The sequence below is a fragment of the Nanorana parkeri genome, unplaced genomic scaffold (assembly GCF_000935625.1).
Source record: "Nanorana parkeri isolate BGI_ZX_2015 unplaced genomic scaffold, ASM93562v1 scaffold506, whole genome shotgun sequence".
In the NCBI taxonomy this organism is placed as follows: Eukaryota; Metazoa; Chordata; class Amphibia; order Anura; family Dicroglossidae; genus Nanorana; species Nanorana parkeri.
Window position 1 is genome coordinate 275229 of NW_017306774.1, and position 16752 is coordinate 291980.

Sequence of the window (16752 nt, forward strand, 5' to 3'; positions counted from 1 at the left end):
CACACACACATTTTATTAGACATGTGCAAAACAAATTTTTATGCTATTTTGGATTCAGCCATAGGCGTGTTCTGGAAGCAGGGCGCATGACATCATATAACACCTCACTTGTTGGGCGCCGCCATCTTGGTGTATATCTAGGTATACACCAACATGGTGCGGCCAATATCGGCGTGTGACATCACCTGACGCCACGCATGCATGGCGTCATGTAACGTCATGCTCCCCACCTCCAAGATGGTGGCACGCATTCACAGAACACCATGGCCAACATGGCCGCCGCACATTCTCAAACAAATTATTATGCGCCTGAATACATTTTTCGTATATTCGGACATATAGTAATTCATTCATTTTACATGTAGTCTAGGTTTTGTGTTCTGTTTTCTATTTTTACTTTTCTAAATATACTGACTTGAAGAAAGGGATCGGCATGACATCCTGTCACTTTATTTTTATAGACTCTATTTTAGTTTGACATTTATTGCTTCCCTACTGTACTATTGTTTTATTTGATAAGAATACTTACATTGTGCCTACAAGTTTAAAACCTTTGAATACAAGTTTTATTTTTATCATACTTTTTAATATGTTTCTTTGCGGCTTAACAAAATAGGAATCTTTAAATGGTGCGGATATTGGGGAAAATGGGTGTGGTTACTGGGGTGTGTGGCCACTGAGCGGTGTGGTCACTGAGGGGCGCTGTAAAGCTTTCTCGCACAGGGCGCCTAAAGGCCTAAGGTCGGCCCTGAGAATACAGTTACAGAAATAGTTCATCATTTGAAATGAGGAAGTCCCATTACAGAAGTCCAGTTAAATGTGTCCATTCCATAGACAGATTATGTGAATCTTCTGTGAAGAAAAACAAAAACAGAGCATATGTTGGCAGATAACAAAGCAATGCATTTCAGGAAATTCCCAAACCAATTACCATGACGCATCGAGGTAGACGGGTCACATGATATGGTGAAAGAATGGAGGGTGCCGTCCTCCTGTAAAATGTAAAAATACCTCTGCAGGATTATTTGTAAAAAAATACCACAGCTCTATGGCGCATGGTGACCTTTATAATGATGCCGATTGACAAACATGGTCCTATTTGCTTTCATTTTCCAAAGATAAACTAACTATGAGACTAACTTTTATGAAGCTGCTACTCTGTGGTTGTAAGTATGAAAACTGGCAAAAGCCAGGGCCAGATGAAATGACAATGAACAACTTAATTCTCTTGTTGAAAAACTGCGAGGCCCAGCATCTTCTACTAGTCAGGTTATACATGGTATCATGGAATTTGTATTTTTGCAGCAGTCGGAAGGACAAAGATAGCAGTGTCACAATTAATAGATAAAAAAAATCACTAACAAAGTAAACATATTTGTCCTTATTTTATTTTTTACACAAGCATATATTCCTCACTATGTACATTTGAATAGCAAAACCTGGTCCAAACCTGAGCTCCTAGGAACCACAAGGAAGCTCCTTCCACTGCTGCTGCAGCCAGGGAATTCCCCACTCAAAGCTGCAAATAAGTAAAGCAAATGTGAAGTCATTGGCTTTGTATGGCCATGAGGTCGTATAAAGTCAATGATGTCAGCACAGACATTCCACCCATTTATTTACAGCTGTGGGGTGAGGATTGTGCCGGCCTGCAGCTGATTGGGCTGGTGGACCCATCTCCCTTTCGGGTTTGGAGGAGCTCAGGTTTGAACCAGGTTCAGTCCGAACCTGAGCTCAACCCTACTAGTGAGTATCAGGAACATACTCCAGCATTTATATCTGCACAGGTACCACAGACACCCTAATTCAATCGCCATGTCCCCTGTTGGCTATTGTATTAGGACAGCTGGCAACCACCACTGTCAGAATACACAAACAGCAAGTCTCCGATCACACAAAGGCATTTGGAATTCAGCAAGTTTTTGCGTGTGTGTTTGCAGCTACACTACAGTCTGTTGAGATAGAATGCGCTGATATCTGCCAAAAAAAATCATGCATGTACTTTTTCCCATGTTGCGTGTACTAATGCACAGGTGTGAACAAGCCCCGTAGGAATGCATTGCTTTTTATGTTTTGCGTCTAGGTGTGAACAGGGACTGAATGCAGCTCATTGACTGTTCCGCCAATAACCTTCGGCTTGGCTTCTCCAGCAAAAGTTAATTGAAAGATACCCTTCATTGGCTATGGAAGGCGTACAGGCCCAGGAACTCGTTAAGGGGATTCGTTTTCCAGCATTCCCCAAACACTGAAATATCAGCTTTGAGTGATGTGATCCTATAATAATAATAAAAATAAGCTTTCTGACATTCTATGATATCAAATAATATCCCCTTCAATCACACGGGTAAAACAAAGCTTAGACTAACAACATGAAAAATCTTGTTTTTTTCATCTCAATGCAAATTGTTCTCTACAATGAATACAGTGATTAGTAATTGTGATGGTTTAAAGTCTACAGAGTGCTGTGTCAGTACACCATTTAATGTTTCCGATTGCTCACAGATCTATCGTTTTCAGGTTCTTCCTCACAAGTTCGAATGTTTTGCTTTTTGCAGGATGGAAGGTTAGGTTCGCAATGGTTGTCACAGTGATATGGTGTGCAACTATATATTACATGACCAAAGGAAACTATGGAACAAGGTGGCCAAGGTAAGACAAATGTTTTCTGCTTTTTAAAATTCTAATTTGATATGAAGTTTTAGAAAGCTAAACGGTGCGCAGTCATACATCAGGACCAACATCATGAAAATATTACTGAAGCCAATTCATTAGTACCATACATGTTCTGAACTGGCTGCAGCATTACAGTGATATACCGTATTTTGCGGTCCATAAGACGCACCGGACCATAGGACGCAGGGAGGTCCGGCGCGCCTTATGGAACACTCAACAGACTGTAGCTTCTGTCACAGCTTCTATGACAGAAGCTGTGACAGAAGCTGCAGTTAGTGACCGCTGAGACAGGTGGCGCTGTGATTACAGCGCCAGTCTCTCAGTGATCACACAGAGCAGACGAAGAACGTTTGTTCTTCGTCTACTCTATGGTAATCTCGATCGTCGCCGCTGCTCGGTTTTAATACGAGTGATCTCATTAGATCACTCGTATTAAAGCCGAGCAGTGGCTCCTACTACTCGCCCGGCGCCCGAAACTGCATGTCTCGGGCGTCGGGATTCTTTTGGGGGGAAAAAAGTGCGTCTTATGGAGCGAAAAATACGGTACTCTAAAATGTATAATGCCTGCACACACTTTTACTTGAACTATATTGAACTGTAACTCTATAATCCCAGTTTTGACACTTACACATGTTGAGGGCTGACCAATGCCCTCTCTCATGCTCCTAATGGAAGGAGGAGGTGGGTAAGCCATTGGCACTATCAGGAAGAAGTAAAACTAGCTCCTTTAAAGGAGAACTATGAGGGACGTGCTTTTCACTCACCTCATAGTTCTAGCCGACCTGTGACAATGAGACTGTCACAGGTCGGCTCAATAGATCGGGAGGTGAGCGAACACATACCGACATTCGCTCACCTCTCGATCCTGTCACGGCTCTCTGCCGTGACAGGGGAGGGGCTGGATTCCCCTCTCCCCGCTCCGATCCGCCACCGCTGACTGGCGGAACGGACGGGGGAGGGGGCGGGTACAGCTGGCTCTGCCTCTAGATAGGCAGAGCCAGCTGTCAGTCACGCAGCTGGGCGGATCCTGGCACAATTGTCGGGATCCGTTTCAGCTGCGGCGTCTCAGTATACCGCGAGCTGTAGCTCGCTGTATACTGAGCCTAGGGTGATGGGAGGACACTAATTTGTGTCCTCCCATTACCCTAAGGAGAACTATGGGGAAAAGCCTTAACCCCATAGTTCTCCTTTAACCACCCAGGACATGTGCTTTGGGTCTACAAATGAATGTCCCCGGTTTCATCATCCTAAAACTATACTTATTTCTTTGTTGAGCTTTGGTTGTGAGCTTTGTATTTGTATCTGGTACATCCACTCTTATCTCTACTAGTGACCTAATTTTTTGCTCACAGTTTTGTAGAATTATGTTAACTTTACCATTCTGTGAAATTTTAATAAATAAATGTTTAAAGAATTGCTGGCTTCTGTGTTTAACACACAACATTTCAATCTGGTTGCCCAACTTTCAGAGTTGGGCTTTAATCCCCAATATGTATTTAACTAGCAAATAGAAGAAATTTACAAACATCAAAGGCACAGACTTCTCATAAAACAGCTCTCTGTCTCTGTTCACATGAGAACTAATGTGTCTTGTTGGTTTGCACCTCACAACAGGTCATATCAGAATATCAGAGGCAGATGCACCCCAGGAGTCGTGGCTTCTAGAGCAGCTGCTGTTATCAGCAAGTAAGTATGCATCACACTCTCTCTCTTTCTGTCTGTCTCTCTCTTTCTGTCTGTCTCTCTCTCTCTCTTTCTGTCTGTCTCTCTCTTTCTGTCTGTCTCTCTCTCTCTCCACATTTAGCAGTCATTCTAAATATTTTTAGAAATGGTGAATGAACAAAAAAAAAATGACTTACTGCATTACATATGCTTCATATAACTAGGTATGGTTCACACTACATATAAGCATTCCTCCAATCATCCATCTCCTTTAAAAATCACTTTATTCCATTACGGGTTTTTTTCTATCATTTTGTTTATCTAACTCGACAACTTCATCCAATGGTAAGAATAATGACTGCAATAAAATGTCTCATTAAGGACACTTAATACAAAATCCAATAGTCTAAAGTTATAACTGATGCAACTGGTACGGACACGAATGATCAGTCTTTTTCTTTATCTTGATTTACTGTTAAAAAATAATTATTTACGTACTTTGGAACTATGGACTTCTTGTTATTTGCCCTTATCTCATGTCCAAAGTTTTATTAATAATTTTTCATTTACAGCTCAGCTGCAATGAAAACTTTTTTTATTTACAGAAATACCTGCCATAGATTCTAACACAGCAGTACTGCTACAGCTACTACTACTACTACTAATAATGATAATAATAATAATTATATTAATAATATAATAGCTGTTGTTGGGCTCAATTCTTAAAAACTCATTACCAGATAAGAGAATCTTAAAAATTATTTTGAGGTTGGCCTGTTGCATAACGCAAAGTATACAAATTAACAGAAGTGCAAATGCTGGAACTACCTTTCATAAGTTTCCAATCAATTTCTATTATTCTCTCTTGGAGTCCCTCCTGCTATATACAAAGATGTACTGTTAAAGTGATACAAAATTCAAGCTCCAAGCTCCCCCTGGGATGGACTACAATCTCAATACAAATTAGTAAACTAAACATAAGATTGTAGTCCATCCCGGGAGCGAGCTTGGAGCGCTAACTACTTTACAACACACACGGGGACCATGGGGAACAAAAGTAGCCCCCCTCCAGAAGAAAGGTCAGTGTCAGCACCAATTCAGAGATGATTGGAGGATCTACAGCCGAGTGATACACAAATAAGATACATTGTTGTTAATATTTAAGGTATGTGAATGTATTTTTAAGATTTAACTCCTGAGTTTAGTGTCACAATAACAAGATTCACTTTAAAAGAGATCTATGGGGTAACCTTTTTATCCCATAGTTCTCTTTAGGGTCACAGGGGGACATATACTAACCTCCTCCTGTGACCCAAAGCTCAGTATATGGTGAGTTATAGTTCGCTATATGCTAAGAGCGCCACAGCCGGGACGGATCCCGACAATACTGTCAAGATCCACCCAGCTGGCTGATTGACAGCTGGATCTGCCGATCTAAAGGCAGAGCCCGGTTTGCCCGCCCCCTCCCCCGTCCGTTCCTCCAGTCAGTGCTGGAGGATCGGAGAGGGGAATCCCTTCGGGTGACTGACAGTCACAGCTCTCTGCAGGGAGGTGATCGGAAAGTGAGCGAGCGGCGGTATGTGTTCACTCACTTCCCGATCAATAGAGCCGACCTGTGACAGTTGCATTGTCACAGGTTGGCTCTAACTATGAGGATGATTGTAAATCACTCACCTCATAGTTCTCCTTTTAGCTTCCTTCGCTGCAGGTTAACGTTCACAAAATATAACCAATACAAAGGCAGAAAAAAGTTTTCTCTACCATAAACACCTGCTCATGTAATATTATGTGTTGTATTTCAGTTATTCCAACGGTCATCCGGTATTTCTTCAGCTCAGCGAATATTTCTGGGTGACGAAACAGTCCAACTTATCCCTGCCGTGTGGCACAAAGGGCAGCGGTAAGGTGGTTTAAAGACAACAACAAAAAAGCACACTGATCTTTTAATGTTCAATAACCTGAAGAATACCGCATGAGATGCCATATGAACCTGCCAACATAGACACATTTAACTGCCGTGTACTATGCTGGGGTCCAGAGCTGAGAGTTCCAGGAGCATAGAGTTTGTATGTTGCTAAAACATCTAGAGTGGCTTTGCTCTGTGCGCTCTAGTTTCCTCCCATGACCCAAAAAACATATTTATGGGTTACTCAGGTTCAACAAACACTGTCCTGTCGTCAGGGGCGTAACTAGAAATCACAGGGCCCCATAGCAAAATTTTGTATGGGGCCCTGTGATTTCTAGTTATGCCCACCTGCTAACCCAAACAGCCCACCTGAGAGTGACGCTGCAGGGCCCACCATAGACTCTCTATGGTGGGCTCTGCATGGTCTCAGGTGGGCTGATCAAACCCTTGCCTGTCAGCCCCGATCCAATGTTTGCCTCCTCCTCCTGCATGGTTTCTGGCGGGCCCCACCTCCTCCGTCACTGGGCCCCGTCTCCTCAATCGCCGGGCCCCTCCTCCTCCATTGCTGGACCCCGCCTCCTCTTTCGCTGCTGACGCCAGGCCCAGCCTCCTCCTCCGCAGCTGCTGGCTGTCCAATGACTCAGCAGCGGCTGTGAGGAGGACCGTGCCGCTGCACACATCACTGACAGGTTGTCAGTGATCTGACCAGCGGCGCACTCCTCCTCACAGCCGCCAGTGACAGCCAGCAGCCTGAGATGCCATAGCGACCCAGGCAACCCGCACAGCATAAAGGGGATGTCCTGTGCCCAGGCCCCCATAGCGGCCGCCTGGGTCGCTATGGCGATTGTTCTGCCACTGCCTGTCATGTCTGTGTGTGTATATGGCTGGTGGGGATGTAACGTTTAATATTATTCAGGAGCAAGGATCGAAAGGTAAAGTTTAATAGTCTGCATAGTAAAGCACAATATCCTAGAGCTGTACAAATGCAGAAAGTTTGGCGTTAAAGGGATAATATTTTTTTTAGCTGACACAGTAAATATTCAAACATTTGAAACAAGCAAATAACTCAATATGCAGAGTTTAAAAAGCTTGCATTTTCAACCTAATGCTTTAGAAATGAATGGTGTCACTTAAATATGAACTATAAAGTTGTATGGCATTACGTTTATTGTATATAATTATTTTTACCGTATATCATTACTTTTATTGGACTCCACTGGTTATAAATGCCAATACAACGTTTTTAAAGCTAGCGCAAACTAAATTACGCTCTCTTGATGTAGCATAAAAAAAATAAGTGCACGTTTAGACAAACTGCACATACTCTTTTGCCCCCCTACCCTGACCTAGGCAATATCACCTCATCATTTGCAGATCTATACTTACCGAGATCTGAGGGCTGTTGCTCCATTGTTTGTTGACATCCAGCCTGCAAGTCTCCTTCCCCATGGCTGCATCCGCATTTCAGCTTGAAGACGGCCCCATAGAAGTCTATAGGGCTGCATTGTGCAGGTGCAGCCAGCAGAGGGAGCACCGTAGTGCTGCATGTAAACAACAGCGGATCTCAGTAAGTACAGATCTGGGGAGGAGGAGAACGGGATTGTTCAGATCAGTGGTTGGGGAACAAAAAGGATAAGTGCACTTTGTTTTGCTCAACTACACAGGTTAAACAAATCATAGTTTACACCTGACACAAATGTGCACTAAAAGTAGCTGGAAAAACAATTCCATAACTAACTTGTCTATTTATTGCAGAAGATACAATAATGCAGGTGCTCGCTGTTACAAATTATTACCACCTCCCACAAGAGATTGAAAGGTAACACATATTCATGAAAAGACTTGTTTAAAAATGCCAAGTTCTTGTGTCAGCCACAGTAGGGAAGAACAATCACTCATACCAGATAAAGTAATTTTTTTTAAAGCCCAATTGAACCCTTTGTAATTACTGCTGTAATGTGGCCAGGTTTTTAATGCATTACTTCTTTAGGGTATTTGCTTATTAAGTTGAAATATCATTTAATCAATCCTCGATGCTGTAAATTATCCTCCCAGTGTGGTGAATTACAACCGCTGTGCTGGACAATGCCAAATATCTAAAACATTAACAATTGTTTATCGACCATACACCACTAACTTATGTATCAAAACCCACAAATATCGGGTGCACCTGCATGGAGGATAAATAGAAGGAATATTAATTAGTGAAATATTTGGAATGTTATTAGTTATTCAGAATATTTTACGCTTTTTTGACCATCCCTCTGCTAAAAGCTGAACTCCAGGCATACATAAAAAAAAATAATAATAATGTAGCTCTGTATTAATTTGTATTAATTTATATACATCATCAATTTTTTTTTTTTTTAAACATTCAATACGTTTTTATTGGCATATAAAGATAGAACAAAAAAGCGTCCAATACAGATGGACTGAGAAACACATATTATCCACAGTATTGTCAGGTGTTGAATAATAGAACAGCAGAAGTTATAATAGCTAATACAGTGTGCATTGGGCGGCCTTAGCATTCAACAATTACAATCCACCATTGTATAGGCGTGTGGGCCAGTCCAACCGGACAGACCGGCGATCATCAATTTTGTTTAATGCAAGCAGTGTAAATACCTGGATGGTATCAGCCTCTTGTAAACCTCTGTACAGCAGAGCTCAGACTGGGAGTGAGAGAGAAAGCATAAGAAGCCAATCGGTGAATGTGCTGCCATGGGACAAGCTAATAGAAAGAAAAAGCAGAGTGACAGAGAGATGAGCCTATCACTGTGGTGCTTCTCCATTCACTGTCTAGTCACAGGCTGGACGCAGGCCCATGGGCTCAGAGCAAGTTGTTTATATGAAGCTAGCTATCAGATTGAGAACATCTGGTGGAGAAGAAGAAGTAATGTGGGGACAGCTCTGGACGAAAGGTCATTATTACAACAAAAGTTTCTTTTTTTAATATATATGATTATAGAATTCTATGACAGCTGTAACTTCAGACTCTGTCTCAATGAAAGCCTAATGTGTTCATGTCAAACACAGTAATACAATCCCTATTTTCTGTCTATAAGGTTGCAGTGCAAGCGTTGTGTTGTGGTTGGGAATGGATACCGCATGAAGGACAGCGTTCTGGGTGACATTATTAATACATACGATATAGTGATCAGGTGAGAAAGCTAAAAAAGCACAGACTGGCTGTCTTACGATACAACTTCTTTGGTGTTCTTAGTATTCTTCTTCCTTAAACAGTCCATAGACATGAGATGACAGCTGCCCCACCTGGTCATTTATGCAGGATTCAGACACAATCTGATTTCTATGGTGGCAAATATACATACTGTTGGCCAGCCGCTCTCCTTGGGAGCAGTAATTGGACAGATTATAAATCTTTTCCTGTTTGCTAGCATTCTCCACTCGACAGGTGGCACCACCAGCATCTGTGTGCAGTGCACCGCTCTCCTCCTGCCACCTTCCCATGGACAGAAACCTTCTAGGTCAGCAGAGCCAATCTTGCAAGTCTGAGATGCACTCTGTAGTGCATGGAGCACTTGCTGCCATGTGGGGGTTCAGATTTGTCTGAAAATGTATTCTGTCTCTCACCAGCCTTACAACCCTAATCAATAATACAGTTCTAATTAGGGTTGCACAGATACCGAGTACAGTACTCGGTACAAGTACGAGTACATGTACCGATACTTTTGAGCTCCAAGACTACACTAGAGAAAAATGTAAAAGTAAGGAGGCAGCTGTCATTTGTAAGGAGCACACGGAGCTCCTGGGATTTGTACATCTCTGTTTTAATGTATGATTTTGTTTTTATAAATATAAATAAAGGGATGTACAGATGCCAGTTTTGCGAGTACAAGTACTGGTACTTGCCAAGTACTTACAAGTACGAGTACTGATACATTTTTGTTCATTGTCATGTGACAGTTTTTCTAAAACAATACATACTAATGTTTTCAGGACGGTGGTGGAGCGCCAGAGCCCGGTCCCAGCTGCAACCCTGGGAGTTCTCATGAAAATGCCAAGTATCGGCACTGGTACTCGAAAAGTATCTGTGCATCCCTAGTTCTAATGATATGTGAAGTACTGCAACCAATATTTCCTGCTGTAATCCAATCAGTAAAAGATTAATCTGTTATGTTGTTATGGGTTTCTACAGAATAAACCGGTTGGAGTTAAATCTTCCTTAGTGCCAAGCAGCAGAATGTAGGAACGCTAAAACTACCAATCCTTTCTTAAGACCAATAATGTGTCAGATTTCCATATAGCATGAAATAAATATGTTACAATGTCCTCAGCATTGTGCAGTAAAATTGAAAGCAGGGGAGGACAAATTCATATGTAATTTAGGGGCCTGCAGGATTGTTTAATATGGAAGCCATCATACATTTATTTTAGGCATCATCTCCACTGACAGCAACTAGAGAAAACCTCAAAAGTTAGGCGCCAGCTGTAATCTTTAATGTGCATTGGCTGCTAGGCTACTGGGACTTGCCCAGCCATGATTTAAAGCTACCTATAGGCATTGAATGGTGGCAAATTGTTGAAATCAATCTCATTGGCAAAGGATAGCACCTAATTTATAAAACAGTGCTGGACACGTCCCGGTCATGAGGCCAAATGGAAAAAGTGCCCTAAAGATTGCTTCTTGAACACTAGGCATCCTGTGAGTGCTAAAAGTGGTGCCTGGAGTGCCTTGTGGAGACACCAAATAGGGAGAGTGTTGCGTCCACTCTTCAGGAGTCCGAGAGGTTGTGCAGGTGCAGAATGGATGTGTGTGTTTGTCTCTGAGATCAGATTCTCCTGCCCTCCTATCTTCTTTCTGGGCCATGGCTCTCAAGTGCAGCCTGACCCTCCCCAACTGATGCTGGCCTAAAGTCTGTACAGGCTCAGATACGAACAAAGGAAGGGATGGTGAAATGCTGACATAACATCACCTCCACTAAACCTCTACACCATGTATCGACCCTTGATAGAATTTATATAGATCAGGGATGGATACAACTTGATCGACAGATCACGATGACAACTGAAAAAAGTCAATTTCACACTGGAAGAGTGGACTACTGGCCAAACCGCGTCCTGCTCCCCAGTAGTACACATTGTTTTTGTCTTCGCGTGAGGTGCAGTTTTATGATTACTGATTACGACTATGTGTGGCCGCTATAAGGCACGGCAGTAATCATTAAACACTATATCACCTATGCTCACTAAAACATTGAATTATTTGGGGGAGGAGGGGTAATCTATATGTACTTGCTGTGGTGGGGGTTAGAGAACTGCCTATATGGCTGCTGTGGGGTACGCTTTATATGGCTGCCACAGGGGCGGTCAGAATACATGCCAGATCAAAGTTGCATTTCTATGGGCTCCTAACGTTTTGGAGCTGGCTGCTTGATCTTGGCAACATTTGACCAAGCTTGCCCCAGAAAATGTGCATGCATATTGTCTGACATAAAGACATACATATGTACAATCACAAAAGCATGCATCTCTGCGATCAAGAAGTAAGCATGCATAAAAATCCTTTCAGACTCAACATACAATATAAACTGAAAATATCCTTCTCAAAACCCAGTCCGGTACCACCGAAATATTCTTGACCTATGTTACGATCCACACATTTCCTCCACAGGATGAACGATGCTCCCGTCCACAAATATGAGAAAGATGTTGGCAGCAAGACAACATTGCGCTTCTTTTACCCAGAATCTGCTTTTTCCGACCCAGCACTGGACAACAATCCAGACACATTGATGGTACTGGTGCCATTCAAGAATAATGATGTGCTGTGGATGAAAACCATAATAAACGATGAAAAAAGGGTGCGTGTGAGCCTGTAATCTGTACTCTCAGATCATAAATATTAGTACCCAGTAATAGTATCTAGTCATATCCCATCCAGTACAATGAAAGGCATCTATCTAAAATGTCTGCAAACCACGAACACTTTGGGGGTGATTTACTAACCTAAACACACGCACGCATGCGTGTGATTTTCACACAGCAAAACTTATTTATCAACCAAAAAGTCTCTATAAGCATATTTCCACTAATGCCATATATGGAAAAATCATGCACATGATGCATATATAATGCTGCTTCACAGTTTAGACAAAAATGGTTAGCTCATGCATTTACATTTCTGCATTCATCAACGCAAGCAACACACCATAGAGCTAATTTACACAACATCACCTTGCAATTCATGCTTGGCTTTGCACAACACACCTGCTGGGTGTGTACACACTACAAATGTGTTTAGATTCCACCCATAGATCATGCTGGGAGGGAACACACTACAGAGGTGTATACATGTTCGTGGTGTGTTTATAAGGTTAGTAAATCAACCCCTTTATCTCACATGTTATCCAGGTATTTACCCAGATACACATGCAAAACAATTACCAGGTAATCAATTAGGAATCAAAGCACCAACCACCTAAAAGATATCCGTGTCCACACTTGCACATTGACCACACTTGCATGAATGATTCCCCCACATGTAGATCACTTATGTGGTTTTATGTCACATTTGTCACAGCCTCAGTAAAATAAAAGTAACCATGTAGCTGCATCATCAACTGTAGATCATTCACTGAAGAACTGAGTGATGGGGGGTGGGGGTGTAGAAGTATAAATGCAAATTAATGACTCCAGTTGCTGGATACATTCGGTGACAGACACAATCTAACACAAACACTGAACCATTTTGTATCAATTTTTGTAGCTGAAACAGGGCTTCTGGAGGAACCCTCCCATAGAATGGAATGTGAATCCTCAGAACATCAGGATTCTAGATCCTTATTTCATGGAATTTGCTGCCACAAATCTACTTGGAGAGAATAAGAAAACCAAGAATCCGAAGGCGGTATGTGGGTAACAAATGGTGTTGGGCTTGGAAATGGTAGCCGTGCCCTATAAATGCTTTGGTTCCAGTCCTCTTGTACAAACTCCTCCCCTTCTGTCAGGTGATTATTTTAGTAAAACTACTGCTAGACTGCACAATTTGAAGCAGAATGTAATCCGTTTTATATGCAGAGCTACTTATAAATTGCACCACAACAGACCTGCATCGTTTTTTTTAATCCAACACGGTGCACTACTAACAGTACTATGTTGTCACGTGTGTTGCTGCGTGTAAAAATGAATAGCACCGCAACACATCAACAGCTGTTGTGGTAGCAAGCATAAAAATGCACATTATACTGAATGGGTCCTTAGGATTCCATAACATCCCCCCATAGCCCCCTAAGTTCTCTTGTTCAATTTCACAAAAAAGTCTAAATATGGACTGAAGAGGACAATAAAATAAGAAATGTATCTCAATTTGCATTCATTTTCTGACTTCCCTAACCATGCTGTCCTAGACACAGGTCCACGGGTGCATTATGGCAACTACAGCCCTGGTCTCACCCTGTATGAAGTGCATACATATCAATAAACCTCTGACCATTTATAAATTGTTGTCTCATTTTTAACCATCTTTCCCGATAAACAGGTTCCATTTTAAAGTGGAAACATATTTTAAGACAATCATTTACACTGTCCAGATTTGTAAATTATGTAAAAGGCATCAAAACTTAACTTGGGTCACATAAAGTGTATCTAAACCCAAGAAGAAAGATGTCATATACTGTATTTCAGCTTACCAGTCCTTAGATGTTGGCTCTTTTTTGGCCTCTGCATTCGTTTATATATTTTATATCGGTCTTGAGTTTTAAGGTTTTATAAATATGGGCGATATGTGTTCTAGAGTGAAAGGTTTTCTATTCTCCTTCTAGAAACCCACCACCGGCTTCATGGCAATCTCTTTTGCGATCCACTTCTGTGACATGGTCCACATTGCAGGCTTTGGTTACCCAGACTTGAATGATACGCAGCCTTTCCACTACTATGACAACAGCAGTATAAAAATATCGAAGGTGAGTCCTCAACCATCAGGCTGTAGGTAACAGGAATGTAAACGGCACAATTCTGAGATAGCAATATGAACATTTAACCCTTTCACTGCCACTGATATAAGGCTTACGTTGGCAGTAACGTGGGATTTTAAGTGGACATTTAAAAAGTGGACTTGTTGGCTTTCTGGTAAATTTGAGCCGCCCGATTGCACCACACATGTGGGGTACTGCCACGCACACCAAAGGGAGAGCAATAATTCTAGGGCAATCAGTTAATGTTAACTCTATACTGACGACCTGTAAAGGCTTTTAATGTGATGTCTATGGACAAATTTGGGTGCCAAAGTTTGTCTCTGTTTCATGGACGCATGCAATTTTAATTTTATTTGCCAAATAATTGAATAATATATTGTGTTTTAAAATTAAATTTAGTGTGATTTTTACAGAGATATTGGGTTTGATAAACAGTTGCTCTAATATTAAGTGACATAAAAAAAGTGAAACTACCATTTTATTTTCCAGGGTCTCTGCTTTTAGAAAATATATATTTCTGGGGTATTTTAACTAATCCTTAGGTGTAAAATGTGCATTTTAAACATGTGTGCAAAAAAACCCCCCAAACAACAAATCTGGCAGTGAAAGGGTTAAATTTAGGGATGCAGCAAAAATAGCATCAGTTTCGGTGCCGATACCGATACCGAGTACTCGCCCCAAATGCCCCCGATACTGGAACCTCCGGTCAGAAGGGAGATTTCCTTTGACTGGCTGTGCCGCAAGGGAACATGAAGCCTGACCAATTAGCATGGAGGCGGCCAAACAGCATGGAGTCGGCTTCCTGGTAATGGCCCACCTCCTGGCTTCCTGATTGGCCGGGAAGCCAACTCCATGCTGATTGGCTGGGATGCCGGCATCCCGGCCAATCAGTATTGAGCTGGCCAAACAGCACAGAGCTGACTTCCTGGGCAATCAAGAAGCAAGGCACCGGGTAATGACACGCTGCCCAGCTTTCTGATTACCCAGGAAGCCGGCTCCATGCTATAGGTACTCTTACTTGATACCAAAAACATGGTATCAGTGCATCCCTAGTTAAAATAATAACATAACTGCAATGACATACAAAGTAAGCAAGGTCACTGAAAACTAAAGAAAAATAAACATTATTTCCCATATCTCTATTTTCTTCTTCACTTCTTTATAGACAGACCCACCTATGAAAAACGTGTTTTTTGTGTTCAAAGTGTAAGCTCGCAAACACTAGAAGAACATACAAATATCATGCACAATTTGCAGAATGCCGGTGCTCTGTGTCTATTGTACTAACCATTAAGACAAGGTAGCCGATAATGTTTTACCTTCATGCTCTAATCAGGGTTTTCCGTAAATCATAAGAAGCATAAATAAAACTGCTTTTTTTTTTTTACTTAGGATTCTGGACACAAGGTACCCCTGGAAGCAATAGCAATAAGAAATCTCCTTCAGCATCACGTCATTCAGAACCTGACCTACTTCTGAGGAGTGTTGCTGACTGCAAGAGGAAAGTTCAAAGTAACCAAACTTCCCCGAGACATGCTGAGTGGACCACCATCCCGGAAGCAGCAAAGTGACTTCAGAATAAAGACAAAAGACTAACTGTGAAGGTTTAACCACCGGTGATGAGGAACAAGGAGAACAAAGAACCTCTTACATTTTTTTTGTACAGAAAAACCTTTGAATTTCAATCCTTGGAGGACATTTTTCAATAAAACGGGGCACAGTCTTCTATCTTTTAACAAACCTAAAGTCCGTAACGACATAATGGGAAAAAGTAGAAGTGACTGCAATATAGTTACATAGTATTTGAGGTTGAATAAAGACATTAGTCCATCAAGTCCAACCTATTAGGATCTCTCCAACCTATTAGGATCTCTAGGACCTAATATATGTCAGGCAGCACAGTGGCGTAGTGGTTAGTGCTTCTGCCTTGCAGCACTGGGGGTCCCTGGTACAAATTTCGGCCAGGTCACTATCTGCATGGAGTTTGCATGTCCTTCCTGTGCTTGCGTGGGTTTCCTCCAGGTACTCCGGTTGCCTCCCACACTCCAAAGACATGCTGGGAGGTTAATTGGCTCCTCTCTAAGTTGGCCCTCTATGTATGCATGTGAGATAGGGACTTTAGATTGTAAGCGCCTTGAGGGTAGGGACTGATGTGAATGTGCGACTATGTAAAGTGCTGCGTAAATTGTTGGCGGTATATAAATACCTGTATTAATAATAATATGTACACCGGGGCCAGATGGCACCCATCTGCATGTGGAAATAAAATATCCTTCCTCAAATGTATAATGCCTGGGGTCCTATAGGCTTGCAGCTCTATAAAGGATATAACTTAAAAGTTAAAGTTTCCATGTTAGTGTATATATAATTTAAAGATCCTGTTATGATAGTACTCCTTAAATATTATGTATAAATGACTACCAAAACTGTAAACTCTCTCTGAAGCTGGCAATAGTAGTAATGAGATATCTGTCAGTTCCGTCATTGTGGCAGCCACGGACATTTTCTGCCTTTGCTCTCCTTCGTTCAGGAATTGCTCTGTGTCTGGTCACACACTGCTCTCTAGTGTGACAT

At 41.9% G+C, this 16752-nt stretch overlaps 1 protein-coding gene across 1 annotated transcript; it reads left to right on the forward strand.

Annotated features, from left to right (window-relative positions):
• Positions 1 to 1565: 1565 nt before the first annotated feature.
• LOC108790836 (CMP-N-acetylneuraminate-beta-galactosamide-alpha-2,3-sialyltransferase 4-like) lies at positions 1566 to 15657 on the forward strand. Its single transcript, XM_018561189.1, has 10 exons — positions 1566 to 1701; positions 2553 to 2646; positions 4285 to 4356; positions 6135 to 6232; positions 7994 to 8057; positions 9307 to 9402; positions 11877 to 12066; positions 12972 to 13112; positions 14026 to 14166; positions 15571 to 15657. Exons 1-10 carry the CDS (start codon positions 1566 to 1568, stop codon positions 15655 to 15657), a joined length of 1119 nt encoding a protein of 372 aa, XP_018416691.1.
• Positions 15658 to 16752: the final 1095 nt, after the last annotated feature.